The sequence below is a fragment of the Platichthys flesus genome, chromosome 20, assembly GCF_949316205.1.
Source record: "Platichthys flesus chromosome 20, fPlaFle2.1, whole genome shotgun sequence".
Classification (NCBI taxonomy): domain Eukaryota; kingdom Metazoa; phylum Chordata; class Actinopteri; order Pleuronectiformes; family Pleuronectidae; genus Platichthys; species Platichthys flesus.
The window spans coordinates 19476232-19502805 of NC_084964.1; the positions used below are offsets into that span (position 1 = coordinate 19476232).

Genomic DNA, 26574 nt, shown 5'->3' on the forward strand with positions numbered 1-26574 from the left:
GTTACAGTGAACTAATACACACAGTTGTCATTTTCCTGCCCCACACCCACTTTTATTGTTAAAAGCAGATACACTCATCTGAGCAGCCGGCCCTGTTGAGCAACGAGCCGCTGTCGGGTGGATTTCAATAGAGGAAGCACAAAGTCAACAAAAGCCTGATCTGAGGTCAGTGGTGCAGGATTTCACTGTTATTTTCAGCATTATTCACATAGTTGTTACACACAAAGGATCTGGTTGAGGGACACTGCTCTTGTTTATTATCTTTGAAATCGGCCCCTGGAGTAGTGATGCAGTGCAGACACGCCTGGTGTTTAAAGTTAACAGGAGAAGGCCCCTGATTGGTCCTGTGAATGTTTACACTTTATTACCCGCCACAGCGTCCTGCTGTTCTCACATCAAACCAGCAACATTGGATTTGGATGAACAACAAAACAAAACATCCTGTTTATGAACAAATTCCAACACGTCTGATAATTGTCTTTAGCAAAAACAAAAAAACATAAAATAACAAAACTCTCCATAAAGTAATATTGACAGTGAAATACAAGTTAAAACACATTTGATATTCTTTACCACACGGCTTCATGTTGATGTCCTGGTAACATGCAGGCTGATAGAAAGGCCTGATACCATGAAGACAGACACGTCTCACTGAAGTGTTCACACGTTCAGTCCTGAGCTGCTGCTGGAGAAGAGAAGAGCTCCTCTCTCAACCGGTGGTATCGTCCCCCCTGGGCCATGAGTTCTCTGTGTGTCCCCTGTTCCACGACCACCCCGTTCTCCATGAAGATGATGTGGTCGGCCTCCTCCACGGTCTTCAGCTGATGAGCCACCACCAGGACGGTGCGACCACGGGACAGAATCTCCGGCAGGACCTGAGGCACAGAACCCGAAAGTCGAAACACTGAGAAATACCGACATGAAGATTTGTGAATCTTTAGCATAATAAACTGTCTCCGACTGGTACTGGGACCAGTTTGAATCTGAGGATCCGGTTATGGTCCTGATCTCCTTGTCCTACTCACAGTGTGCTGTGCTTTAACATCCAGTTTGCTGGTGGCCTCGTCCAGGACGATGACCCGCGGATCTCGAACCAGAGCTCTGATGATGGCGATGCACTGCTTCAACCCATCGGACAGTTTGCTGCCACATTCTCCGATATCTGTTTTTTAATAGAGAGCGTTTCAAATCAACACACGTTCATCACAGTGCTTCACACAAACAGGTAGTTAAGACGTTTAGGTTTCACACACAGCAAAGACTGCAGGCGTCTCATCGTTATTCACTTTCTTCCGTGTTGTGTCTTTTGCTCTCGAGTCAGAAACATAAATCTATAAACAAATCCCGGCTGAACACGTCTGCTCCACACGTACCCGTGTCGTACTCATCCTTCAGCTCCAATATGAACTCATCCACGTTGATCTTCTTCGCGACTTCTCTGATCTTCTCGATGCTGCAGTCCCTCAGGCCGTACTCAATGTTGTATCTCAGCGAACCGGAAAACAGCACCGGATTCTGGGAGACCAGGGCCACCTGAAAGCCAAAGTGAGGAAATAAGATTAATGATAAGAACTTTATTTGTAGAACTGATTGACGGGATCGGGACAAACAGACGGGCGGAGGTAAAACCAGGAGAGTTGACCTGTTGATGGAGGAACTTGTGGTCGTAGCGGTGCAGCGGCTCCCCGTCCAGCAGGATCTGTCCCTCCTGAGGTTCATACAGTCTCTTCAGGAGACTGACACAGGAGGTCTTCCCACTGCCGCTGGGACCCACCAGGGCTGTGACCTTGCCTGGCTGCAGCTCCATAGAAACCGACTGGGCAGAACAGGGTGATGGTGAAGTGATGAAAGCACTGGTACAGAGTCAAACCAGTACATAGGGCCGGTCACACAGTTACCTTCAGGACGCTGGCACCTGGAGCCGCTGAGGGGTAGGAGAAGGTCACATCCTGGAAAGAGACTCTTCCTCGCAGCTTCTCAGGAGCTAAATCTCCGGCCTTCTGGGACTTCGGCTTCCTGTCGATGTAACTAAATACTTTGGAGATGACACCCATCGTGGAAACCGTTTCTCCGTAGCAGTACAACAGCTCCTGTGACAAAAATAAAGAATCACTAACTGGCATAAGGTTGATATTCCATCATTTAAACATGAGTGTGTGTCTCAGTTTGACCTGTAGACTCTGTGACATGGGCTTCTGGTACAGGAAGAAGGTCACCAGGTTGCCCACGCTGAGCCGGTCGGACGAGATGAGGCTGCGAGCTTGTAACAGCATCAGGATCTTTATCGTCAGAGTCACCACCTGAAGGGAGCACGATGACAAACAAGAACATATAACACAAGCTACACAACATCCAGCCCTCATTCATTCATCTCTGATGTTCACTGCTGCCACCTCACCCTCCGCATCAGGAGGAAGACGGCACTGCAGACTCTTGAACGTCTCCTGATCCGACTCATCTGGTCCAGAGCCTTGTTGTACCTCCTCACTTCATCGCTCTCGGCTCTGAAGCTGCGGACTGTTCGGATCCCGCCGATCGTCTGGGAGGCCAGGTCGGAGTTCTGAGCCTGACAGTCCTGGATCTGATCCTTCATCGCCTGAAGAAGAAGAAGAACAGACTGATTCAGTGACGGTGAACTGGATCCTTCACACCAGTCGGATGCAGAACTAGTGGACGTGACAGGTTCAAGTTTTCTTCTTCTGAGCTGCATGAAACGAATGAGATGTCAAATCCCAAAACTAAACAGTGACTCTATGAGTGAGAATGAGTGACAGAGGACTTTAGGCTGATCTGTGGTCAGGGGGAGTCGACACCGACCTTGGACAAAGTGCTGTACTTGTTCTGCACTAGGCCGACCAGAGGCATCTCGATGCAGGTGAGCAGGGTGAGCTCCCAGGACAGACCCAGCATCACTTTGAGCATGAGGCCGGTTCTCACTGTGCTGCGAACCAGGAGGTTTGAGTTCAGTGCCACGGTGCGTCCCATCCTGTCCACGTCCGAGTGCAGGCGGGAGGACAGAGGTCCTGGGGGGGGGAGCAGCAAGAGGAGGTTACAGTGTTTGTAAAAGAGGGTGGAGAAGCAGAAAGAGTTTGTCAAAGTGGTCGCACCTTCTCTGTGTTTTTAAGATTTGTAATTAATGGACAGAAGTATGCAGACACTCAGCACCTCCCTTTACTTTTGATGCAAATCCTTGCTGCATTGATTATTCTGCAAAATACAGATGTGTGACCCCGGTGTCTGTGAAAGGTTTGAATGTTAATTCTTCTCACCAGGTTTGTTTTCGTCGAAGAAGTTCACGTCCTGCTGCAGCAGCGTGTGGAACAGCAGATGCTTCAGTCTCTTGTTCAGTCGGGCCAGGCTGCACATGAAGATGCCTCCTCTCAGGCCTGAGAACAAAGCACTGTGGAGACAGAGACATCACACGTGGTCAAAGAGAGACACTGAGACTAATCACATTTCAGTATTAATGCTGATTGCTGGTAGGATTCAGGGCGATGCAGTGATACAGCGGGGGGGGGGGGGGGGTTTGTTCCATTACCTTCCGAGAGAGAGGAGTGCCAGCTGTCCGATTGAATAACAGAAGCTGCTTTGAGCCGTCTGACCTCCCAGCATATCGATGACCTTCCCCTGATACAGTGGGATGAGAGAGTCGCCTGTTTGGAAAGAAGGATTCCACACACCGCTAAGTTGGTTTAGGTAAATATAGAAAAATGACAGAAACTGCAGTAGATGCAGTATGCACAGCTAATAATCATATATACATGTACACCATAAGAAATACATTCACACTTACACATCACTGCTAAGATGAGGAAACTGAAAGCAGCAATCAGGTGAAGGGTGTCTGGTCTGCAGTATTTCAACAGCCTCGTAAGCAGCTGTTTGGAGTTCACCGTGTCGGCGTCTCTTTTCTTTCCATCGCCGCAGAAAAGGTTTTCCCAGAAGACACAGGCCACTGCCGAGGCCACGGAGCCCATGAGCAGCGCGCTGAGGTCGGCGCCCCCCCGGCCCATGTGAGCCTCAGAGGAATCTGCCGTGAGGAACCGTCCACTCTCCACCACGGGAGGCAGGAGGCAGAGGAGGGCCACGAGCCGGCTGAGCACCGCCCGGGGCTTTCCCTCCGCCAGCATGGAGGCATAGACGTGGAGCAGAACCCACTTCACCACCCCGAAGGTCCACAGGCCGACCAGTGGACCACAGCCGGGGCAGCGCAGCAGAACCAGTCCGGCCCACAGACACAGAGTCAGCACCGCGTCCACGATGAGACAGAAGAATCCACAGGTCACCAGTTCATTCATCTTCCTTCTGGGAGGGTCAGCGTGCAGGGGGCGGAGTCTGATCCTACAGCAACAAATAATATCAATATTGTTATTATTATAGATTCTATTGATGACACTGACAATCCTGATGTCAGATGTGAGGGAACTAAATAAACGTAACGTCTTTAAAGACAGATACTTTACTTCCCTGTTAGTACTCAGTACGTACAAGAGCATTTATACCAGGACTAATAAAACAGGACTCCAATAAGGTCATTCTGTACTGGATATGTATTGTTCAATATAGTACAAAGTACAAAGGAATACATGGTACTACTAGTAATGCTACAACTACTACTACTACTACTAACGCTAGTATGCAGTACTAATAGATATATACGTGTTGTAGTCAGTCACAGTATTTGACTTCATGTACTTCAGGTTCTTGTACTTTATGATGTCACAGCTTTTCTATCACATATCAAGTATTAACGAGGCTGTGAACAGAACCAGACTCGAGTCTTCACTTCCGGTGTGTGTGTTAGTGTGTTGGTTCTATAATGAACATGGATTCATATCGATGATCGAGTCCCTCACCTTCAGTTCGGTGGATCTGATCTCGTGTCTCCTCTTCGAGCTCCTGTTAACGAACTGCGACGAGTTTTACTTTCACTTTCACTTTCCGCCTGTTCGAGGCTCGAGGACTGAACCCGACGAGCTGACGAACCGATGACTCATCGTTTCAGCTTCACTAAGCTTTAATCTGGTTTCATATTTTAAAAATTTGATGTTATAGATTCAGAAACTCAACATCTGTTCGTCGCCTCCTGTTGAAGACACAAGATGGCGCCAGTTCCCGTCTGTGCTGTTGTTGTCGTGCTCTTCCGGCTTCCGGGAGAAAGGCCTTAGCTCCTCCTGTAAAAGTACTAAAGTGCTTTTACACTGTCATTCAATAAATATATTAAAGATTAATGAGGGAAATATGATAAAATATTAAACGCAATCAAGAAACGCCCTCTGTGACTTGTATTATTATCATCATCATTAATATTGCTGTTATTATTATTATGATAAATTCATAACTAATGCCTTAACATTGAGGGTTGTGGGGGGAGCAGGAGCAAATAGATTATTCTTATTATAGCTGGTTATTGTTTTCATTATGGATTCATCTGTAGTTTATGCTCTCCATCAAACAACTGATTGATTACTGTGTAAAAACTAATTACTCATTATGATTATCCCTAGAAAAAAGATATAAATAAAAAAATATATAGTTTTATAATACTTCTACAAATAAAAGCATGGTAAATATGCAGGACCTGATAAGTTAAGGCTCTTATAATTCAGTTAACATTGTTGCTTTAGTGACACATATTCCAGAACAAATAATACACAATTTAAGTACAACTCTCCAGTAAGTATTTCTTAGGTGAAAATTTCAAATAAACACAATAAGTTGTAATTGATCTGGAGCTGCGATGTAATTTTTAGACCAGTAAATCAAATATAGTTTGAAGAGATGTTTTTATGTCGTTTCAAAGAGAAAGTGATTAATCATTCATCCTCCAAAAAAGAAAACACATCGAAAGATTTGATATTCAAACATTTATTTTTTTCCCGTGATCATTATATATAAATAAAGAATTTATAATAAAGGCATAATTTGGCCATAAGCAAGACAAGCTCTAAATACGTCTACTAGATTCTCTAGTTACAGTTTGAATTCTGGGATACAGTTAATACCTGAAGTGTATATTTCACATAAATCAGCTTTGTTCAAACGTCAACAGGCGCAGTGATCGTCTCACGGTTCATTCATCAAAAGAGAAATGTGATTGGAACGGAAGGTGAACCCAGTGTCAGAGAACATGTCCGTTTGTACGCTGCTCAGTGCCCTTCAGATAAATCTCTCCTGAAATGTTTCAAAGTGTGAAATCATCCGCCTCTGATCCAGAAAGCGTCGGGTATCATCCTGTGGCTGTCGAGGATCTTTTAAAGATATGAGCTTCTGTGAAAAGGCACTGTTCCATTGAAGGAATGCAAAGCAGGAGAAAGAAGAAACATGAATCTTTTACTTGAACTGTGCATACATTCATTTTCCACGTGACAGCGAACGACCAACAGAACCTTGACGAAGAACCTTCACTGATCTGAAGCAACTCTTTCACATGGTGTAATATCCATTAGGCTGTTTAATGTCTCCACGAGGACATTTCATTAATAAAGCTGTAAGAAGATGTGGAACAAGACCAGGATAACAAGCAACTCTCCTTTTCATACCTGGATCAACTCTGACTCTAACAGTCCTTCAGCTGCTGACATTTAAAAATAAGTCTTATTTTACATTCTGATTTTTATTATTGTCAAAGATCCTTCTAATAAACACAGTGTGTCTGTGCATCAATATTCCTCTGAGCCAGTGACACACGGTCGTACTGAAACTAAATAATTCACAAGGTTGCACTGGGTGACATTTTCTTTAATCACTAGAAAGACACACACGCACACACACACACGCACACACACACGCACACACACAAACACACACACAGTCCTATGTCCCCATATCCCCCATCGAGCCAAATGTGTATTAATCCGCTGCTAAAAATAGTCCCAATCAAAAGCACTTGCTCCCGTAAGTAGGTGAGGTCACTGTGACCTTTGACCACAGGAATCTAATGGATTAATAATTCTATATGAAAATTTGTGCCAAATTTGAAACAATTCTCTTGATGCGTTCTTAAGGAAACGTGTTCTTGATACATCATGTTCTCAAGAACAAGCAGTTTGTCTCATATCAAATTAAATTCCAGATTCACATGAGGTCACTGTGACCTTGACATTTGATCTTCAACCTCAAAAATCTGGTCAGTTGATCGTTTAGTTGAATCAAATGTTTCTAAGAAATTTGAAAAAATTCCCTCAAGACGTTTTTGAGATTTCCTGTTGGACGACGTCCAGATGTTCTGAGAAGTGACTGATCCACGGGGGTCACGTTGTTTAGTACTATGTAGTTTTGTACTATGTAGTTTAGTGCTATGTAGTTTAGTTCTTTGCAGTACTACTTGGATCTGAGACTGTACTGTGTGACATGAACTGTAGAGGGCAACTAACCAATGTGCTGTTTGGGGACATTTTGACAATAAGAAAAACACAAAATAATAAAACCAGCCTTTTCCTTAATAATTGATTCCTTTGTATTTTCACCACCTTGATTTCACCACTTAACCTTTTTTTTAATATAGGACCAGATGTTGAATATCACAATAAAATTGTTGAATCCTCAGGTCACATGCTAAACACCGATTGAAAACATCTGGAGACAGGATTTCTTCAGGCTTGATGAAGTCGGACTCCTCCTCTGTGACAGTTGTTGTGTGATCGTGTGGATGAGAGCAGCAGCATTTTACAATTAGCAGAACCATCACATTGTGGCTGTAGGTGCACATCTGTTCATTTTGGTATGCAGGATCAAACCTTGGTCAAACAGGTCCTAGTATTTATCTTTACTTTTATGGCGTATCAGCCGGCCGGGGCTCGGCAGCGCAGCCTTTCAACCGCGGAGAGTAAACATTGCACCATCTGCCAAACATCAGGAGCTGTTTGCGAACCTGTCGGAGCCGGAGTGTGACGCCCCCGGTGGGGGGGGGGGGCAGGTTCGGACGCCGGCGGCTCACTCGGCCCCGTCAGCCCTCTGTGGGCACGCTGCTGTACTGACAGCGAGGAGCTACGTCGCCGGCCGGCCTCGGGGGGTCGGGCGGGGGGGCCGGCTGACTGGGCTTCGGCTCGTTCCTCTCCTTCTTGTCCAGCCAGTAGAACGACACCATGAGGAACACGGCGGCCGAGGAAACCACGGCACTGCAGGTGAAGAAGACGTGGTAGTACTCGCCGGTTCTGTCAATCAGGATTCCTGCGACGAGAAAACATGACATTGGTTGATATTTTATATTTAACACTTTATATATTGATACAACTTTTCCTTTTATTATAAAGAAAGGAACTGATATGCAGCTAGAACATCTGGAGACATGTTCTTAGAAAGGGTTAAATCTTCACCAGGTTTGTAAAGGTCAGGAAACAAGGAATCGGATCAGAGGCCAAAGGTTTTCATTTTTCAACATTCACCTTGATTTCCCAAACAATAACTCATGGATATGGATGATAAGATCAGACATATTTAGAGAATTGAAATCTATGAGTGTGTGAGGTTTGGATCTAGTGAGTTTAAATGAGGTTTCATATGGAGGCTGTTGGGCCCAGGCGGAGGAATGTGCCCTTTAAGCACCGTTCTAGATGAAATCAGGAACGGGACCGTGAAGCAGAAACTATGACTGAAAACTTCATGGAGAACTTTACCTAAACTTTTTTGACCTGCATGCAACGTCCTCCCCTATGAGCAGTCGCATAAGCAGGGACCTGTAACTTGAGACCGCCGTGGTGAGGCCAAATTAACATGATGTGTTATTTACAGCGACAGCCTGGAGCACGGGGGGGGGGGGGGGGTATTTCTCAGGCTCACGTAACAAGACAGGCAGAAACTTGTTTGTCCTAAAGATGTGAACATTGAGCTCCTCCGTCTCTCATGTGATTCCTCCTCCTGGTTACATAAGGGATTTTGAAGCAGCTGAATAACACCTATAATATCATAAACAATTTCTGTTTCTAGCTTGATAATCAAAATAAGTATACTCTCCTTTAATCAAAACTAAATTGACCAATGACTTTACATAAAGATGGACGGCATTATGGCTCGTCCAAGACCTCGGGATCGCCCCCCTGGTGGCTGGCTGCAGTATGGCTCATAAACCCCGCCTCCTCCATGTTAGTGGACCTAGAAGATGGCTTCTTTCACTTTAAGTCGCTCTCATGACACTGATCTAAGAGATTCACTCGTGGTTAGTGAACAACCTGAGATATTTTGGAAAACCTAAACCTACGATCTGCCTGATTCTAAAATCCCCACATCTGGTCTTCAGTACGTTTACCTGCCAGTGGCGGCCCGATGAGCAGCGTGACGCTCTCCATGATGGCGAGCAGGCCGAGGGCCGAGGGGAAGCAGCTCATCTCCACGGTGTCCATGAGCACGGTGAACATGAGGGAGCCCACCACGCTCATGGACAGGCCGTAGACGACCACGTACCACAGCAGCACAGTGAAGCTGGGCCCGATGCAGCAGATACTGTTACTGAGCCCGTTGACCAGCAGAGCCGAGGCGAACACATAAATGTGGCGCCCTTTGAACCAGGGCATGTTGACCACGACGCCAAAGGGCGGGCGCACCACGATGTTGACCACGCCCATGATGGTGAGCAGCAGCGCGGCGCGGCTCGGCTCTATGTTGTTTGCTGTGGCGTAGGGAACCAGATACACCAGTGGCACCACGAACCCCAGCATCATCCAGGTGATGCCGATGGTGTACGCACGGTAACGCGGGTTGTTGCATAACTGACCGAATGCCATGTGTTTGTTCACGGAAGCCAGCAGGTAGGTCCATATTGTCCTGATCCACCCAGTCTCCTTCTTCACATTGTCCTCCTCTGTTGGAGGGGGTCCCTGGCTCATCAGGGGGGGGCCTTGGCGCGTGGGCGGCTGCAGGGGCCTCATCACCGCTCCGCACACGCAGCAGTTCAGCAGGACGGCCCCCAGCACCAGGAAGCTTCCTCTCCAGCCCAGCTCCGAGTGGAGGTAGTTCCCCAGGAGGGGCAGAGTGCACATGCCCAGGGCCGTGCCCGTGGAGGACATGGCGTTGGCAAACGCACGACGGCGCACGAAGTAGTGTCCCAGGATGGTCACAGCTGGTTGGAAGCTGAAGCAGAAACCAAGTCCTGTGATGATGGCAGAAATAAAAACGAGGAAAAGTTCTGTTATTTCACTTTTTGAACTTCATTGCTATTTGAAATAATAGCTAGCGTCTTTGGGGGCGGAGACAGAAACAGACGGCTGCTCCATCAGAGCGTGAATGATGTGTGATAGGAAAGGGCTGCGTATAGAAGCTCTGTATGAATGTGAATGTAGTCAGTCATAAAATACAATATTTGAGGAGGACGTAAAGATGCATTATTTAGATTCTGACCACTTGGAGGTGGAAAAAAAACAAAAACAATCTGACAAGCTCATTTATGTTGTATAAAATTATGACTGAAACATTGGTGGAGTCATGTTCTGATGAATCTAAGTCTGTTATTGCTCCGTGTTGGGTCTCCACCTCCTCCTGAACGCTCCTCTACGTTCACCTGCTGCTCTCTGGGTAATGTGGTGCACAGTTGTGTGTCACCACAGTTGTCGAGTGTCAGCTGGTGTAGCAAATGCTGTGAATGTTTGCTGACCTGTGATGACCCCGGCTGTGAGGTAGAGCTCGCCGATGGACTGGGTGAACGAGCTGGCGGCGATCCCGAGCCCACTCAGGACTCCGCCCAGCATGACGGTGGCTCGGCATCCCAGTCTGTCCACCAGTACGCTACAGAAGGGACCTGTGGAGGAAAGTAATGCTCTTAGTTCAACCAGACAAGAGCAGAAATGACTTAAAGGCTTACGAGGCCGTTTTCTTAATCCTGCAGAGCATTTCACAAAACCTGAGTCTATCAGTAATCTGCAGTGGTTCAATGACCCGTCGAGAGCAAGACTGAAAACATGGCTGTTCTCTCAGGAACTCACAATGTGACAGATCCATGCCTGCACAGGTTGTGTAGCTTCAGTTCAGTTGACCCACATACCTGTGAGTGAGGTTTGGTTACGGCAGCAGGAGAATATTGTGTTTCAGGGCAAAAGTGTTCAACGCAGAACAAATGTTCTCTCCTCCTCTGAGTCAGGTTAAATCAACTGCTGCTCATAAACAATCTTTTGTGGAGGCGGCGGTTTGAGATCACCTCAGTGCGATACACACACACCGCTGTGAGTGGGTCACTAAAGAGGAGTCGTGACTGAAGCACATTCCAGTGGCTCTGTTGTCAGGCGACCGGGACGCAGGGACCTGAGGTGGATAATAATTAGACTTCAATGAGCCCGAGTGCTTGAACATCGAAACTGATATTAATGCTCCATCCATTGCAACTTTTAAACCAAGAATAAAACTCTCATTTTAAATTTTTGGGAGTTTGATGCAGATTTATCGATTTTTATTCTTTTAACTCTCTCCATCTTTTTTACCTATTTAATTCTGTTCTTTTTAATCTTTTATTTTGCTGTTTGTCTTTTTTATAAATGTTCCTGTTCAACACCTTGAACCCACCTCTATGTAGTTAAGGTTCATAAGTAATATTGCCTTGCCTCATAAAACCCACAGTAATAATCTGACTCTTCTTTATGTTGACCCCTGGCGCTGGAGGACAGAAAAGTGTTTCTAAAGAACATCATGGCATCAGAGCCAAGTTGACCTTTGACCCTTTGGATATATAAAATGTCAACACTTTATAATCTCATCCTGGATTTAGTCGACATCATAAACGTGTGAATTATGAAGTATGACCACAGATGTGTTGGTTGATGTCCACGTGACCTTTGGGCCAAATTTGAAAAAATAAAACTGGAGTGGAGACATAAAAACAAGCTAAATAAAAATTTCTCTCAACTTCTACTAAAACCATTCATCACCCCACAGAGCTGTCAGGGCGGCGGCGGTGCACGGGACGTCCCGGCCTCACCGGCCAGAGATGAGTGACTCAAGCTTTGTGCAGATTAATAAAGAAAATCATGAGATTCTTGTCACATTCCTTAAAACTCAGGAGGTTTATTTTTGAGATCAAAGCATTTCTATCTTTTAAAACCCTGAGAACTTTCTCACCCACACACAGACACACACAAACTCAAACACACACTCTCCCCCACACATTACATTGATTTCCTTGAGACTTACACTTACCCTTGACCACAGTTAACTCTCACATAACACAAACACACACATTCGACAATCCACAACAATCAGGAAAGGTGGGATCTGTGCATCTAGACGAGGCGTCAGCTAAAATTATGAATTTGTTAAAATGCAAAACACCAAACAGTCCCTGCACATGCGGGTGAGGTGCGGCCCACGAGGGATCTGGTAGAAAGAGGAAGACGATCGTTATCACACCAACACGTTTACATGGAGACAAAAAAAAAACCTTGAGTGACTCTCACCCTATTTCTTTTCTACCAGGAAAGAATGTTCACTCTGTGTTATTTGCTTTGGACCAACACCTCTTCAGGGAAATGTGTCCAAGGGTTAAATATGATGCGGCAAAATAACCTCACCACAATAAACTCCTCCTGGTTTTTACAGCCACTGAATGAAACCTCAAACAGACGGAAAGATAAGTACATGGTAAAATTACTCATATTTGATTTTATCAGCAGCCTGATATTCACCTTGTGCACACGGATGACTTTACATGGCCTGGCCCCCCCCACACTACCTTCCTCGAGCAGGTTAGATAAGGCTCATGAGCGTCACAGCAGCAGGAAGCTGACTTTACTGACTGATAGTTGTCGTCATTCACGCTGACATTTGATTCATAAAACCCTAAAGGGATCCAAACATGTTTAAATCATAATCCTTCAGATTAAGAGTCACGTAGAGCTAGAGGTAAACGTTGCAGCACATTTAGGAAGATGTCTCCACACGGAGGTTTCACTCATAATGCTATCAGTCATTTCTTGTTCTCCACTTTTTGACAGCTGGTTTGTTTTGAATATTATTACATTAATAAAGTGAGAGAGTCCCTTTTTTTGTTATATTGTCTCTAAGTCCCAGAGCAGGAAGTTGGTGGGATCGTGTAACCGAACAGCCGCCAGCACCGAGCAGCGGGGGTGACGGCAGGTTAATGATAAACACTAAAACAAGCAGAGGAGACTTTTAACATCTGACTCTCACAGGTCAGAATAATAATTGACCACATTAGCCGTCGTTAGCTACTGGTCCCAGCAGGTGAGGCTGCGGCAGCACCAGAGCATCACATCCTGTGACTCCGGACATTGGATCCTAACTCCCTGTAACCCTGAGTTCTTTCTGTGTATCTCACTGTGAGTAACAACAGCTACAGTTTCTCAAGAAGTGATCGTTGTTAAATCAACACCAGCCCAGCGAGACATCTCCAAGCCCCCCCCCCCCCCACAGTCCTTCTCTCGGGTTTCACATTTTCTCCATTCAACCATTCAACAGCCAGAAACTGAAATGAGGCTGAGGTTCAGGGGCTTTAAAGGGCAGATTGTAATGATAACAACAACCGGGCTGTGGGAACAGAAATGAAAGATGAGAAGGAAGCGTTACCTCCTGCGTGAAGCACTGACGTCATGATGGAGGGCACCCAGGACGTCTCGCTGTTGGTGGCGTGGAAATCATTCTGCAGGTCAGTGTAGAAGAGCCCCACACAGGTGGGGAAGCCCAAGGTCAGAGCCAGGACCATGATGGTGGCAACCAGCACCACCCAGCCCCAGCCGCCATCTGGAGCTATGACCTCCCCCGTCACAGCCACAGAGGGCCTGCGCTCTCCTCCGAGCCCCCCCGCCTCGGACTCACAGTACCAGGCCTCCTGGACCTTCTCGTCCTCCGGGCCTTTGGCCTTCGCACACGCACCGTCGGCCTCCGGGTGAAGGAGGTGATCGCTCTTCCCTCCGGTTCCATTTCTCTGAGTCATGTTCTCCTCGTCACTGTGACTGCTGGAAGCGCTTCATGGATGAGACCTGCAACGAGAAGAGCAAACATCAGTCAGACTGCAGAGGGCTGCTGGTTCTGGGCTGTCACCCTCATCCTGCTCCTCCACTCATCCCAACCACCATTGGATTGCTGTGAGTCTCTGTAGAGACGTGCATGGGTCCAGTAGGATGAATCTGAAGCTGCTCTCAGAATGACCTGAACTCCTTCTCCTGGAGAACACAAACATCTCAGGATGAAGAGGAGGAGCTGTGCACGTAGAAGATGAAGACATCAACTTGGAAACACAAGGAGGTTCCAGAGGTTTTGGTGATGAAAGCAGACACCGGTGTGGATGAGCTGTAAACAACAACACCGGCCTCCTGCTGCTCTACAGGCTCCGCCCCTCACATGTATGTTCCCCACATGTTCCTGTTGTTTCTTTACACTTTCACTTCCACTATCTGCAGCTGTAAACAAGTGAATTCTTCTGGGCCCAATAAAGTCGATCTTATCTTCTCTTAAGCTGCAAATCACTGATATCATCTGGTTTGTTTGGTGCAGGTAAGATTAAGATCAAGATCCATTTATTCAAACATGCACAGACATGCAAAGGCACACTCATGCACGTAGGGAAATTTAATCTCTGCTTTTTACCCATCTGGTGCAGGACACACAGAGCAGTGAGCGACCATGTACGGCGCTCGGGGAGCAGATGTTGGGGGAGTAAGGTGCCTTGCTCAGGGGCACTAGACAGGGTAGAAACTAGTGGTAAGATGACGTGTGGGACTAAACCAAATAACTCAAACCAATGAGCTGAACACGTTACAGTGCAGAGCCGGCTGATATTTCTCTGTGAGCTCATCACCTCCAGTGACAGTTTTCATATCACACACACAGTCATTTATTATTTTAAACATATTATTGAGAGCAGGCCTGAGATCAGCTGTGTCTCAGCTCTGACCCCGTGACAGTCGACGCTGCTGGTCAGCAACAACCCGGCCGTGTATGGAGATTAGCTCAGGGTAAAGAAAAACCAGGACAATGAAGGCCTTCACCAGTTCAGAGGAACCCAGTGTCCATGTGTTACTGTACATTCTGTACAAGCACCGGTGAAACTGTAGCTCCACAGCAAAGACACGAATAAAACTCAACGTTTGTGATTCCTGAAATGTGAGAAATGACCAAATGCTAAAGCTCCACAGCTACGAGAATGTTGAGAGAAACTTAATTCAGACTGGAAACTGACCCCCCCCCCCCAGCTCCTTGGCCCTGGTGCAAAGTGTAATCCCAGATCAGCTGCGGCCCTTCCGGTTGGTTCTCGACGACCGTTCACATCAATACATCAGTTTCATTAACATTAACAAACAGGAAGCGGGCTGGAGGTCTGCAGGCCAGACTGTGAGCAGCAGTGCTGAACAAAGGAGGCGTCTGATGGGCCAGAGGGTAAACACGAAAAATCTGTCCAGACTGAGGCCAACACACACCCGTGAGAAACACGTCACATACTGAACATGTGATCACACTCAGGAAACGTACTGGGATCAGCTGTTTGCTGGGTCACATGTGCACGCTCAGTAAAATATAGATTTGTCATGTTTACAATTAAAGAAATTAGGAATCAATGAGCCTTAGAGATGCTTCCTGGTGGATTCTGGTTCCCAGTTTACACAGAGTCACACTCGCTGCTTCCATTTTAAAAGCATTAAAAGTCTTACTCTGAAAAATCTATTGGATTTTGTTTGTAAGGTTGTTTTGTTGCGGATTTATTAATTCTTTGCACTTGTTATACAATGTTTTAATTTCCCATTCATCCCTCTATGGTTTAATACTTCAACAAATTATCAGTTATGTAAGAAAATTAAAATCTTCAGTGAGTGAATTATTATTTGTATTATGTTTATATTGCTCCCAGGTGGAACCATAGAGGTGTTTTATAGATGCTCACACATCTTCAGTTGAAATGCTCTTTGAATATTTAAATCAGTCAAAGTGCCCGCGCGTGCTATCAATGTTTTGGCCACATATTCTAGTTCTGGTTTCCATATTCTTTCCATGATGATAACGGTTTAGTATTATAATATTTTTCCCGGAGTTGCTGGATGTGTGTCTGTTGTGTGTCCGTGGGGAGAAGTGATGCTCTGTGTCCCAGGACGAGCAGAATTGATGCTGAGCAGCTGCTCGCTCCAGTGGAGGACCGAGAGGTTCGATTCCCACTGGGTTCATCACATACACACAAATACCGACTGTCAACACGTCTCAACCGGAGACACCCACATTCACCCCCATTTACCCACGTGTCAGCTTGTTTTTCCCGGCTTGTTTAGGCTGAAGAGCCCCTGAAAACCTCCACGGGTCCGTCCTCCACACAGCGGCCCCTCCACCCGGGTGCACTGCTCATCAACCCGGCGGGAATCAACCGAAATGAGCCTGAACTCGATGCGTCCCCTCGGTGGTGGGTTCTTTCCTCCACACCTCAGCTCAGCACTTTCGGAGCAAAGAGGAAGCGGATATTCCTCCTACGGTTTTTATCATTTAAATATTAATCTATATAAATCTATAAACATATATATGATTTCTTACCATCTCTTTCTGTTCGCCGGGATCCTCCGGGATCCTCTGGTCCACAGGCGCGGTCGCTCCTCGATGACAGCCGGGGAGGAACCGGAGCAGCGCGGACTGACCGCGGGGGGCTGCACCGGGCCCGCTGCCGGGGGGAGGAGCCTGCAGAGGCCGGGTCGAGACGCTCACAGGGCGGCAGAGAGGAGCTGCACATGGAGGCCCCGGGCTCCACAGGAGGAGCAGGAGGAGCAGGAGTGGCGGACTAACGGTCTCTGTCTGTCATGAAGACGGGGATGGAACAATATTATGTTAATAAACAATTCGACCAATATAGATAAATACTGTCTTATTATCATTTCTTAAAAGGACAGACAGACAGATAGATAAACTGATGGACAGATAGCTGGACGGACAGACAGACAGACGGATGGATAGACAGACAGATAGATGGACAGACAGACAGACAGACGGATGGACAGACAGACAGACAGACGGATGGACAGATAGATGGACAGACAGACAGACAGACGGATGGACAGACAGACAGACAGACGGATGGACAGATAGACGGACAGACAGACGGACAGACAGACAGACAGACAGATAGATGGATAGACAGACAGATGGATGGACAGACAGACGGATGGACAGACAGACAGACAGACGGATGGACAGATAGATGGATGGACAGACAGACGGATGGACAGACAGACGGACAGACAGACAGACAGACAGACAGACGGATGGACAGACAGACAGACAGACGGATGGACAGATAGATGGATGGACAGACAGACAGATAGATGGACAGACAGACAGACGGATGGACAGATAGATGGATGGACAGACAGATGGACAGACAGATAGATAAACGGATGGACAGATAGCTGGACGGACAGACAGACAGACGGATGGATAGACAGACAGATAGATGGACAGAGAGACAGACAGACGGATGGACAGATAGATGGATGGACAGACAGATAGATGGACAGACAGACAGACAGACGGATGGACAGACAGACAGACAGACGGATGGACAGATAGATGGATGGACAGACAGACAGATAGATGGACAGACAGACAGACGGATGGACAGATAGATGGATGGACAGACAGATGGACAGATAGATGGACAGACAGACAGATAGATGGACAGACAGACAGACGGATGGACAGATAGATGGATGGACAGACAGACGGACAGACAGACGGACAGACAGACAGACAGACAGACAGATAGATGGATAGACAGACAGATGGATGGACAGATTGATGGATGGACAGACAGACGGATGGACAGATAGATGGATGGACAGACAGACGGACAGACAGACGGACAGACAGACAGACAGACAGACAGATAGATGGATAGACAGACAGATGGATGGACAGATTGATGGATGGACAGACAGACGGATGGACAGATTGATGGATGGACAGACAGACGGATGGACAGATAGATGGATGGACAGACAGACGGATGGACAGATAGATGGACAGACAGATAGATAGACGGATGGACAGATTGATGGATGGACAGACAGACGGATGGACAGATAGATGGACAGACAGACAGATAGACGGATGGACAGACAGACAGACAGATAGATGGACAGACAGACGGATGGACAGATAGACAGACGGATGGACAGATTGATGGACAGACAGACAGACAGATAGATGGATGGACAGACAGACAGACAGATAGATGGACAGACAGACGGATGGACAGATAGACAGACGGATGGACAGATTGATGGACAGACAGACAGACAGATAGATGGATGGACAGACGGATGGACAGATTGATGGACAGACAGACAGACAGATAGATGGATGGACAGACAGACAGACGGGTGGAATACAACATCATACAATATGATAGATACTATACGATACTATACAATACATTTGATACAGTACAATAGACATGATACTATATGAACGATAGAATACAATATCACATGATAAAATTCAATGCATTTGATATGATGCAATAGCCATAACTAGTAATTCATTATAATGAGCTCCTTGAGCATCTCCATTAAAATACATCTATAACATAAAAACACACCTCAAATGATAAACCTATGGAAATTCACATTATAATATGTATTTTTAATTGTATAACATGCTGACTTGTATTATATTAAAGTGGCTTTTACTAACCTCAGAGTTTTTTCATACCAAATGACTCAATTAAAGTTCTCTAGAGATCTCCTATCTGCTGACGCCCCCCCCCCCCCCCCCCCACCGCAGTGACGTGCAGGTGAACCCGGGACACTGTGTCTGCTGGTTGTTGTTCAGGTGCTTGTATGTGGCTTTTTACACAGTTTATACAGGATAAACACAAAATCTGAAATATTGAAAATACTCAAATTATAAATTGGATAGTGGCTACTGTCCGGGGGGAGATTTGTGTGCATCTATAAATCGAGACATGACCGTCTTATTGAAACTGACTTTTCATGGCTTTAGCGTTCATTAGATTGTGAGCAATAAAAAACATACGCAAATTACTACCTTCTGTACTTAGTGGAAGAATTTCCCTCTGTTCATCTTGTTTCATTATTTTAACTCCAAACTAAACAGAATGGACAAACAACAACATTTTAAAACACAGACACATTTTATGATTAAAAACCAGACCGGCTTCTGTCAAAATCGTTTTACATGTAAAGAAACAACGTTGGTAGACAAAATTCAAAAAATACAAAATAAATAAAAGTGAAATAAAAATAAAAAAAATCAGACAAAATGTTTTTTTGTCAGCTTCCGAACATTTTTCCAGTCTCCGCCGACGATATTCACATTTGACATCAATACTGCTGATAAACAAACACATGAGTGTAAATAGGGGACATCTTAGAGAACGTCTAAATGAGAGTACAATGTGCATGTCCCACAAACGCATGCAGGTGTTTTCAGATTAACTGGCAAAATGACCCATGAAGTGAAGAAACCTTTCTTTCTGTGTGTTGACCTGCGGGAGGAGGGGGGGGGGGGGGGTCACGTCAATGCTATATAAACCCAGGTGGTGGGGGGGGAAGGCGGGTATGCGATCCGATTGGTCAGCTTGTCTTTGAAGTTAGCTATTCTTTATCTACCGTTGGGTTACGCCGACGTGTCAAAGATACAAAAGACGACAAAGAAAACGGAACATGTGAGAGGAGAAAATGTTGTCGACAAACTTTTCCAAACGACAAATCTACACCAACGACCCACAGAGCCGACCCTCTGCCCCCCCCCCACCCCCACCCACCATGCATCACATACACTTCACACTACCACAGAGGTCGGACAAATGCCAGTACACAACAACGTAATCTCTAGAACAACATGCTCTCATGTCTTCACGTGCCCAAACAACCGATATATTTATATTTATATATATATGTATAATTTTTTTTGCAGATTTGTTAACATTGCACATTATCTGTCGTCTAGCTAGTGCAGGTGAAAGTAAAAACTAATAATCGAAAGTTCTTTTCTTCTTTTTAAACAAATGGTTGCTATTACGATAACCGCACTAAAAAGTTCAGCTACGTCAGTGGGACCCGACCTTTCAGGCTTTGAATCAACGGCTTCATCACAACTTGCATATGTTTACCAGGTGTAACCAGTTCAGGGAGACTGGGATTTACTTCCCACTGTTCCACTTTATCCAAAAAAGACATTAAATCATGTGATAATTCACAAGGAAAGAGTTTTCAGCAAAGCTACCAGTGAGAGAGTCGCTGTGTTATCTGCGAATTAACAAGTGATATCAAAACTCATGTCATCAGATCAGTCTGTAAGGTTCAACCTATGGGAGCATGAATTCCTGTAAAACACAATATGTTTTTCCTCTCACTTCACATCTCGTTAACCGTCTCTCAACAATAAGGTCAGGAGCCACTGAACGAAGCAACCAGCGCTAAGATCCAACTGGGTTCACAAAGGTGACAGGGACAGGAAGTGCTTTAAAGTTCCATTACACACATCTAAAGATCGGAGGGTGGAGGTGGGTTCAGCATGCAACCAGAGGAAAGAGGGAAGCCAAAGTAAGGTGGAGTCTATAGTTCCATGGATTTCTGATAACAAGTGCACTGCTGGAGTTTACTAAGATAAAAGCTTCCCTCCCATTCACAGGTTGTGTAAACCAAGCAGAGACACACAGGTCTGGATCTCCGGGAGGTCACGGGATCGTGGGCGGATTCAACTCGATGTCACAAAGAAAGCAGATGATCACCTTTATCATTTCTTAGTTATAGAGTCAAACTTGAAACGATGCAGGGGAGAATGGAACTGTTTGGCTTTGTCCTCTCATCGAAACAACGACAGAAACCGCGTCACACATTTCACCTGGGGTCGGCGCCTCCTGGCTTTTTTAAGGTATGCGAGGCACCATATGATAGGAGGGGAGAACAACTGTGCACAACACAGGTCAAAGGCACAACACTGGACACACACACACAGGGAAACAACACCCAAGATGCTTTGCAAAAGGCCCAGAGAGAAACACACGAGGGAGAAGAACAAAGTGCTCCTCGATGAACACGTCGGTCTGCACACGACTCGGAGAAGAAGAAGAAGGAAACTGCACGACAGACACACACACACACACACACACTCGAGAGGGGAAATCAAAAAATGAAACAACGAAGAAGAAGACACATCGAAGTCGGAGCTCCGGGGCCGGACTGAGCAGGACAACAGCAACGGTACGTTTTCTTTCCCATTAAACACATTCTTTTTGTTCATGCTTGATATAACATAACTGCATCAAATATGCTCTTTGTACAAAAGGTGGTGTATCAAAGTGATCGATGCCAGGGATCAGTGTCGGCCACGTGCCGAGTGGACGCCCCTCGGGCAGAAAGGGGATCAAACGTCCGGTCTGCACGACGGGTCACAACCAGCTGTTTCCATGTTCAGCCTGATACGTGTGAATATGAGTCAAACGTTGCATTAAGTTGCTCATGTGACGAGGCTGCGCTCAGACCAGCCAACTCACATTTAATCTTAATTTAACATTCGGGGGTTTTGAGGCAGCACACCGACCGGCCACGGTTCGATCCCCGGCCACGCCGCGCTCGTCTGGACAAACGGCAGCGACAGGAAGTAGTTCTCCTTGTCCCCCCCAATTACAATTTTAAGATATGCAAGAGATGGATCTTAGGATATTTAAGAGAAAACTTGGTGACAGTTTTTGTTTTGTTATGAGGAACACAACAGAAAACGTGCAGCTGAGAAACGTGTGATGTTTCAGTCGTGGACAGAAAGCAGAGCGGCACACAGACCCACACACACACACACGGACCCACACACACGGACCCACACACACACACACACACACACACGTGAGCGGCTGGGAAACCTCCATCGTTTAAATAAACCCACCCACCAGAATATGTAAATATGTAACAACTATGATACAGAAACCAATAATTACACCATTTGCATTAAATTTTTCATATAGTTTCATCATGTAGCCTATATAGATTCATATAGATTCCTCACATGCCTTGACAAATCATACACAGGTGAAGTCTTTTTGAGTCTTTTGTTTTTTGCGTTCAATTTCCCCAAATTTTCTCCCCGTGGGAACAGATGAGATGGAGCCTATAGACGGGAACCAGGAGGAGCACAGAGCTGAGACCTCCTGGCAGTGACTCCAGACTGGGCGTCTGAGGGAGGAGAACCTGTCACTGGTTTCAGCTGGTTCCAAAGACCAGAGAATTTAGAGAAAATGCGGCACCAGGCAAACGCAGTGATCGGCTTCCTGCTCCGTCTGCTCCTCCAGCTCCGGAACTCCCGGCGTGGTTTGTTGAGGCGTCAGCCGAGGAGTCTGGGAGACGGCAGGCGTTCGATTCCGGCTCCATCGACAGATTCAGGTGAAGCGGGAGGCTCAGTCAGTGGAGTTGTGTTCATTCCTTTATGTCCTGTGAGAGTCCTGAGGAGGAGCCGAATGTATCAGAGCGAGCGAGCTTCCTGATGTTGATGAAGGTATCGATGAAGATGATGATGAGTAGTAGCTCTGTGCTGGGCCTCCATCCACTCACAACAACCAGAGGCTACATTCAGCACCGTAGCCTGCGCCGCCGTGACACCGACCATCAGGGAGCTGCTGTGAGGACAAGTGCTCACGTGAGATCTCGTTAGAACTCCTCCAAACGGGGGGGGGGACAAACGAGAAGTCAGGGTCGAGCTGCGGCACTGCAGGAGAGGGCAGGCGTCAGGGGGCCCCCGCTGTGGAAAGGCACACCAGAGGAGAGGTGATGATGAAGGTGTTAGTGATGGCAGAAAGGTGAAGGGGGGGGGGGGGGGGGGGTGTATGTTGTTGTTTTGATTTTGTTGATAAAGTGATGTTTTCTCTCAGGAGCCTCTTCACATCCGCGAGCCGCGCTCCTGCAGGATCTGTGAGGAGCAGAAATGAAACGGTTTGAACCTCGACCTCGATGTGACGGAACGTTCGAGTTCACTTGAGACTTAACAACAGTTTTTTTCTTTACTTGCAAAAAGCTTCAGACAGAAATTGCGAGGATGTGGTTAAAGGTCGCGACCTGATCTCAGTCAGATAAACGTCAAGACTGAAACTGAGAAGTTGTTTTAACCCACACACGTCTGTGTATGACCTCATGTCAGTGTCTGGAAAATATGCTAATCCCCCCATATTAAAAATACCTCAAAAGAGCACATTGGTTCCTACTGAAGCTATAAAATCAAATCACAAATATAAGTGAAATAAATTACTAAAAGGCTCAAACAGCAGATTTCACACACATACTTCCATAGACATGTTGGATTCAGATCCATCAATCCTTCCCAGAGAAAATATTCTAAAACTTCCGATCTCACAGAGTTAAAGAAAGAGGAAACAGTTCCTGGATCTGCCCCCCCCCCCCCCCTCCTGATCTGGAGCAGCACCAGCTCTACCACATCCTTCCACTAAGATTCACGGTGATCACAGTGGGCAGGGGGGAAAGCGGGCCCTCCTCACCTTGGCCTTCTCGGTGGGCTCGATGACGATGCCGTTGGAGGAGTTGTTGAGTTCCCGGGAGACGACACATAGAAACTCAGCTTGGTCCTCGTTGCCGTAGTTATATGAGGAGCCGATGCTGATGAGCTGAGGACGAGAACAAAGGCAACATTAAAACATACAAGGAAGAGCAACAGCTGCTGAGCACAGGTAACACAACACACACTTCACACAATCCTCCTGAGTTCTGCTGCAGATACAAAAACCTGCACAAAATGTTTCATGAACCAAACTGAAGCTGAAACATTCAACTCATCCATTTCTCTTCTGCTTCTTACCGTTTTCTTTTATCTTCTTCTTACTTTTATTGTTTGTTTAATCTTTAACGATTAAACAATTGATTCGACTCCCAATCGCTCTATTGTTGGTTAGAAATGTTTTCATATTTCATGATATTTCAGGCCCACGTCCTCACGGAGCTTGAATCAGCAGCTGTGACGCATCTACAGCAAAAACTAAAACATGACAACAGGAAAAAAAACAGCTTTGCTCTGTGCACCTGCTCAAACTTCCACCCGTCCGACATGGTGGAGACCATCTGTGTGAGCTCCTCCTCTTGGCACTGCAGTACTCGGTACACGTGCTTCACGGGGCCCTGGGGGATTCGGCAGAGACAAACACAATGTGTTACTAAAACAACATCAACAATCTGCACACAAACACAGGAACAGACAAAAAGCTTGTTTTTTTGTACAGAAGAAAGTGAGGTTTACAGATTCTTCTGCCAATTCTATTCTCAGGCGTCTGACATGTCCCTCGTCCGTCCCTGTGTTCTGTACCTGGGACGTCCGGTTCTCGTTGTCCCGTATCCTCTCCTTCACCAGCCTCACCAGGGACGCGATGTTGTAGAACTCCGCCTCCTCCAGAACCCCTGAAACACCCACAACCACAGATCATGAGACATTTCCGTTTTGGAACCTGTCCCTTGTGAGACCCACATCTGTCCAACACGAGGATTACAGCAGGACATCGAGACAGTTGTTTACCTTCCTCAGCCAGATTTTTGTCCATGATGAGTTTTCCGTGTCGCAGGTAATTCAGGATGGGACCGAAGTACGTGGGGTCCCTGTCGATCAGGTAGGCTCCTGTGCCGTCCTGCAGGAACACAGCAGAGTGAACACGTGTGAGGTGTTTATCACATTAACACACATCAATCCTTTAATAACCAGACTTCTATAGAGATGTCCCAGATATTGATCTCTGTATCTGCCTGATATAAAGTAGTTCTGGTTAAGTTCTGGTGCCGGTCAGTCCTCCCTGCATCACACACACTTCAGTCCTGATCGATGAAGACCTGAATATGATCGCTGCCATTTGAAATAATGCCTGTGCTCTATTTTTAAACTTGAAGGTTAATGTTTTATATTATAAAAGCTTATGCATTTTTCATGATGTTGCAGAGGTTGGTCTGAGGTCCAGACAATGTGCCTGAAGAACTGGATCCATCATGGAGAGTCAAATATTAAACTACTGTCAAACCCAAAGAGTCCGACTTGTTTTTCATTTATTTTTGTGTTTATATTGTTTTTGTTTGTGTCTGTGCATGAACTATTGTGTTGATACACATATCTATTTGTTGTTTGCATGTGTTTGAACGTCAGCCTGGACTGCAGATGTGTGACTCTTTTAACTAACTAGACATTGAGATCTTCTGTCATAGAACCACTGGATAACAGGAACCATCCTCCCTGCCATTGAGTCAGGATCGGTTTGTACCTAGTTGAGATGTTGACACTAGTTTCAGAGGCTTCTCCTCGAGTCTCTGTAAAGAGTGAGACTCACTTTGTCGGAGTCCAGGTCCGGGTCTTCCTGACACAGGCGGAACAGGAAGGATTTCGGGTCCCTGCACAGCGTCTGCTTGGTCGTGATGAAGTAGGTCCCACCGACGTTCAGCCGGACCCACCGGGATCCCGGCTTGTCCGCCGGTTCGGACGGGGACACGGGGCTGCCCTTCCCCGGGAACCCGAACACCGACCGTCCTCCTCCGCTGCCGCCGGACCCCGCGCCGGGGCTGAGCTGGCTGCCCCGCGGAGGAACCAGGAGAGTGGGCGACGCCAGGCGCACGGAGCCGCGGTGCTCGGGCTGCCCGATGGTGCCCGTGGCGCTCGGTTCCACGACGTGCAGTTCAGCCATGTTGTTTCTGGTCGTCGCCTGGAGAAGAGTCGCGGCCGCTCGGTTAGCTAACGACACACTGCGGGGAAACGGCCGCTCTCCGGCGGGGTGTAAACACTGAGAGCTGATTTGTCTCCGTCGGGGACGCGGGCATCGGGGCGTCGCTGCTCCTCGGAACCGCCTCTGGCTGCGGAGCTTCGGCCGCGGGGGGGACTAGCAGCGGCGGGACGGTGTCTGCAGATTCTCCATTAACGAGTCTTCACACGAGAAATGGATCATTCTGCTCTTTTCACACGTTAATCACTGAAAGACAACACTTCCGGGTTGTAACGTGATTATTGTTTACTTCCGCCGTGTCATTTTTTTTCGAAATAAAAGCTCCTCGAGATTCAATTATTTTATTTATCTGAAACTATCTGAACATTTTAAATGGAAAGTAGGAAGGAATTTAACCTGCTTTATTAATAAGTTATTTTTGACATTACATTTCAGAAATGATCCTCTGCAGATGATGTATGTATAAAACATTGATATATCTGATTAACAGTTGAAAATCAATATATATAATGTGCCTACTACTACCAATATAATAATAAAATAATAAAAACCTTAATAATACTTTAATAATATGATATAATAACTGCTTCCTGCAGGGTCCAGAGCCTGTTTCAGTTTGAAAGAGAGAGAGAAAGTTCCTTTGCTGAAGGTTCACATTGATTTCCATTTAAAAAATGTCCAAAAGTCTTAGAAAAGACAGATCACAGTTACGGAATTTGAGGAAGAAGAATATTGACGATAATAAGAGGTATGGGGAATAATACTATATGTGTATGCATTACATAGCTGCACATGTTATAATAATTTAAAATCCTTGGAGTAGCTGGAGCTACAGTCCTATATTATAAATATTTATGTATTTTCGTCATAATAATGTGTGGTTCTCTTCGTGGTGGAAAACGAGTGTCACTAATGATGTTTGATGTATTAAAGAATTTATGTAGTTTATC

General features: G+C 46.2%; 3 protein-coding genes across 4 annotated transcripts; all 3 read right to left on the reverse strand.

The window, feature by feature from the left end:
* Positions 1 to 24: 24 nt before the first annotated feature.
* tap2t (transporter associated with antigen processing, subunit type t, teleost specific) lies at positions 25 to 5118 on the reverse strand. 2 transcript variants are annotated; one of them, XM_062414272.1, is made up of 12 exons: positions 4857 to 5118; positions 3794 to 4335; positions 3539 to 3653; positions 3270 to 3400; positions 2818 to 3023; positions 2399 to 2596; positions 2172 to 2300; positions 1899 to 2090; positions 1643 to 1816; positions 1374 to 1533; positions 1026 to 1162; positions 25 to 875 (listed from the first exon to the last, which is right to left on the reverse strand). In XM_062414272.1, exons 2-12 carry the CDS (start codon positions 4296 to 4298, stop codon positions 669 to 671), a joined length of 2154 nt encoding a protein of 717 aa, XP_062270256.1. In that variant the 5' UTR covers positions 4299 to 4335; positions 4857 to 5118; the 3' UTR covers positions 25 to 668. The 2 variants fall into 2 exon arrangements, with proteins under 2 accessions (XP_062270256.1, XP_062270255.1); XM_062414271.1 differs by having other exon boundaries at positions 3794 to 4341.
* Positions 5119 to 5852: 734 nt separating this feature from the next.
* Positions 5853 to 13873, reverse strand: slc16a5a (solute carrier family 16 member 5a). The gene is made up of 4 exons (XM_062414289.1): positions 13507 to 13873; positions 10589 to 10732; positions 9248 to 10087; positions 5853 to 8172 (listed from the first exon to the last, which is right to left on the reverse strand). The coding sequence occupies exons 1-4, from the start codon at positions 13871 to 13873 to the stop codon at positions 7949 to 7951; spliced, it is 1575 nt and encodes a 524-aa protein (XP_062270273.1). The 3' UTR covers positions 5853 to 7948.
* A 5171-nt stretch (positions 13874 to 19044) lies between these two features.
* Positions 19045 to 25893, reverse strand: kctd2 (potassium channel tetramerization domain containing 2). Its single transcript, XM_062414296.1, has 6 exons — positions 25238 to 25893; positions 24442 to 24550; positions 24235 to 24326; positions 23955 to 24050; positions 23417 to 23542; positions 19045 to 22833 (listed from the first exon to the last, which is right to left on the reverse strand). Exons 1-6 carry the CDS (start codon positions 25586 to 25588, stop codon positions 22804 to 22806), a joined length of 804 nt encoding a protein of 267 aa, XP_062270280.1. The 5' UTR covers positions 25589 to 25893; the 3' UTR covers positions 19045 to 22803.
* Between the last annotated feature and the right edge of the window lie 681 nt (positions 25894 to 26574).

Bases quoted from the DNA above. Each gene is read 5' to 3' on its own strand.
- tap2t (XM_062414272.1), bottom strand. From the start codon at position 4,298: ATGAATGAACTGGTGACCTGTGGATTCTTCTGTCTCATCGTGGACGCG. The intron at 1,817-1,898 runs GTAACTGTGTGA...TGTTCTGCCCAG, and splicing joins CAGGTGCCAGCGTCCTGAAG to TCGGTTTCTATGGAGCTGCA. The intron at 1,163-1,373 runs GTACGTGTGGAG...ATTAAAAAACAG, and splicing joins GAAGGATGAGTACGACACGG to ATATCGGAGAATGTGGCAGC.
- slc16a5a (XM_062414289.1), bottom strand. From the start codon at position 13,873: ATGACTCAGAGAAATGGAACCGGAGGGAAGAGCGATCACCTCCTTCAC. The intron at 10,733-13,506 runs GTAACGCTTCCT...TTTCCTCCACAG, and splicing joins GTCAGTGCTTCACGCAGGAG to GTCCCTTCTGTAGCGTACTG. The intron at 10,088-10,588 runs GTCAGCAAACAT...CCATCATCACAG, and splicing joins CACAGCCGGGGTCATCACAG to GACTTGGTTTCTGCTTCAGC.
- kctd2 (XM_062414296.1), bottom strand. From the start codon at position 25,588: ATGGCTGAACTGCACGTCGTGGAACCGAGCGCCACGGGCACCATCGGG. The intron at 24,327-24,441 runs GTAAACAACTGT...TGGGTGTTTCAG, and splicing joins CAAAAATCTGGCTGAGGAAG to GGGTTCTGGAGGAGGCGGAG. The intron at 23,543-23,954 runs GTGCACAGAGCA...TCTCGTCCTCAG, and splicing joins ACGGGTGGAAGTTTGAGCAG to CTCATCAGCATCGGCTCCTC.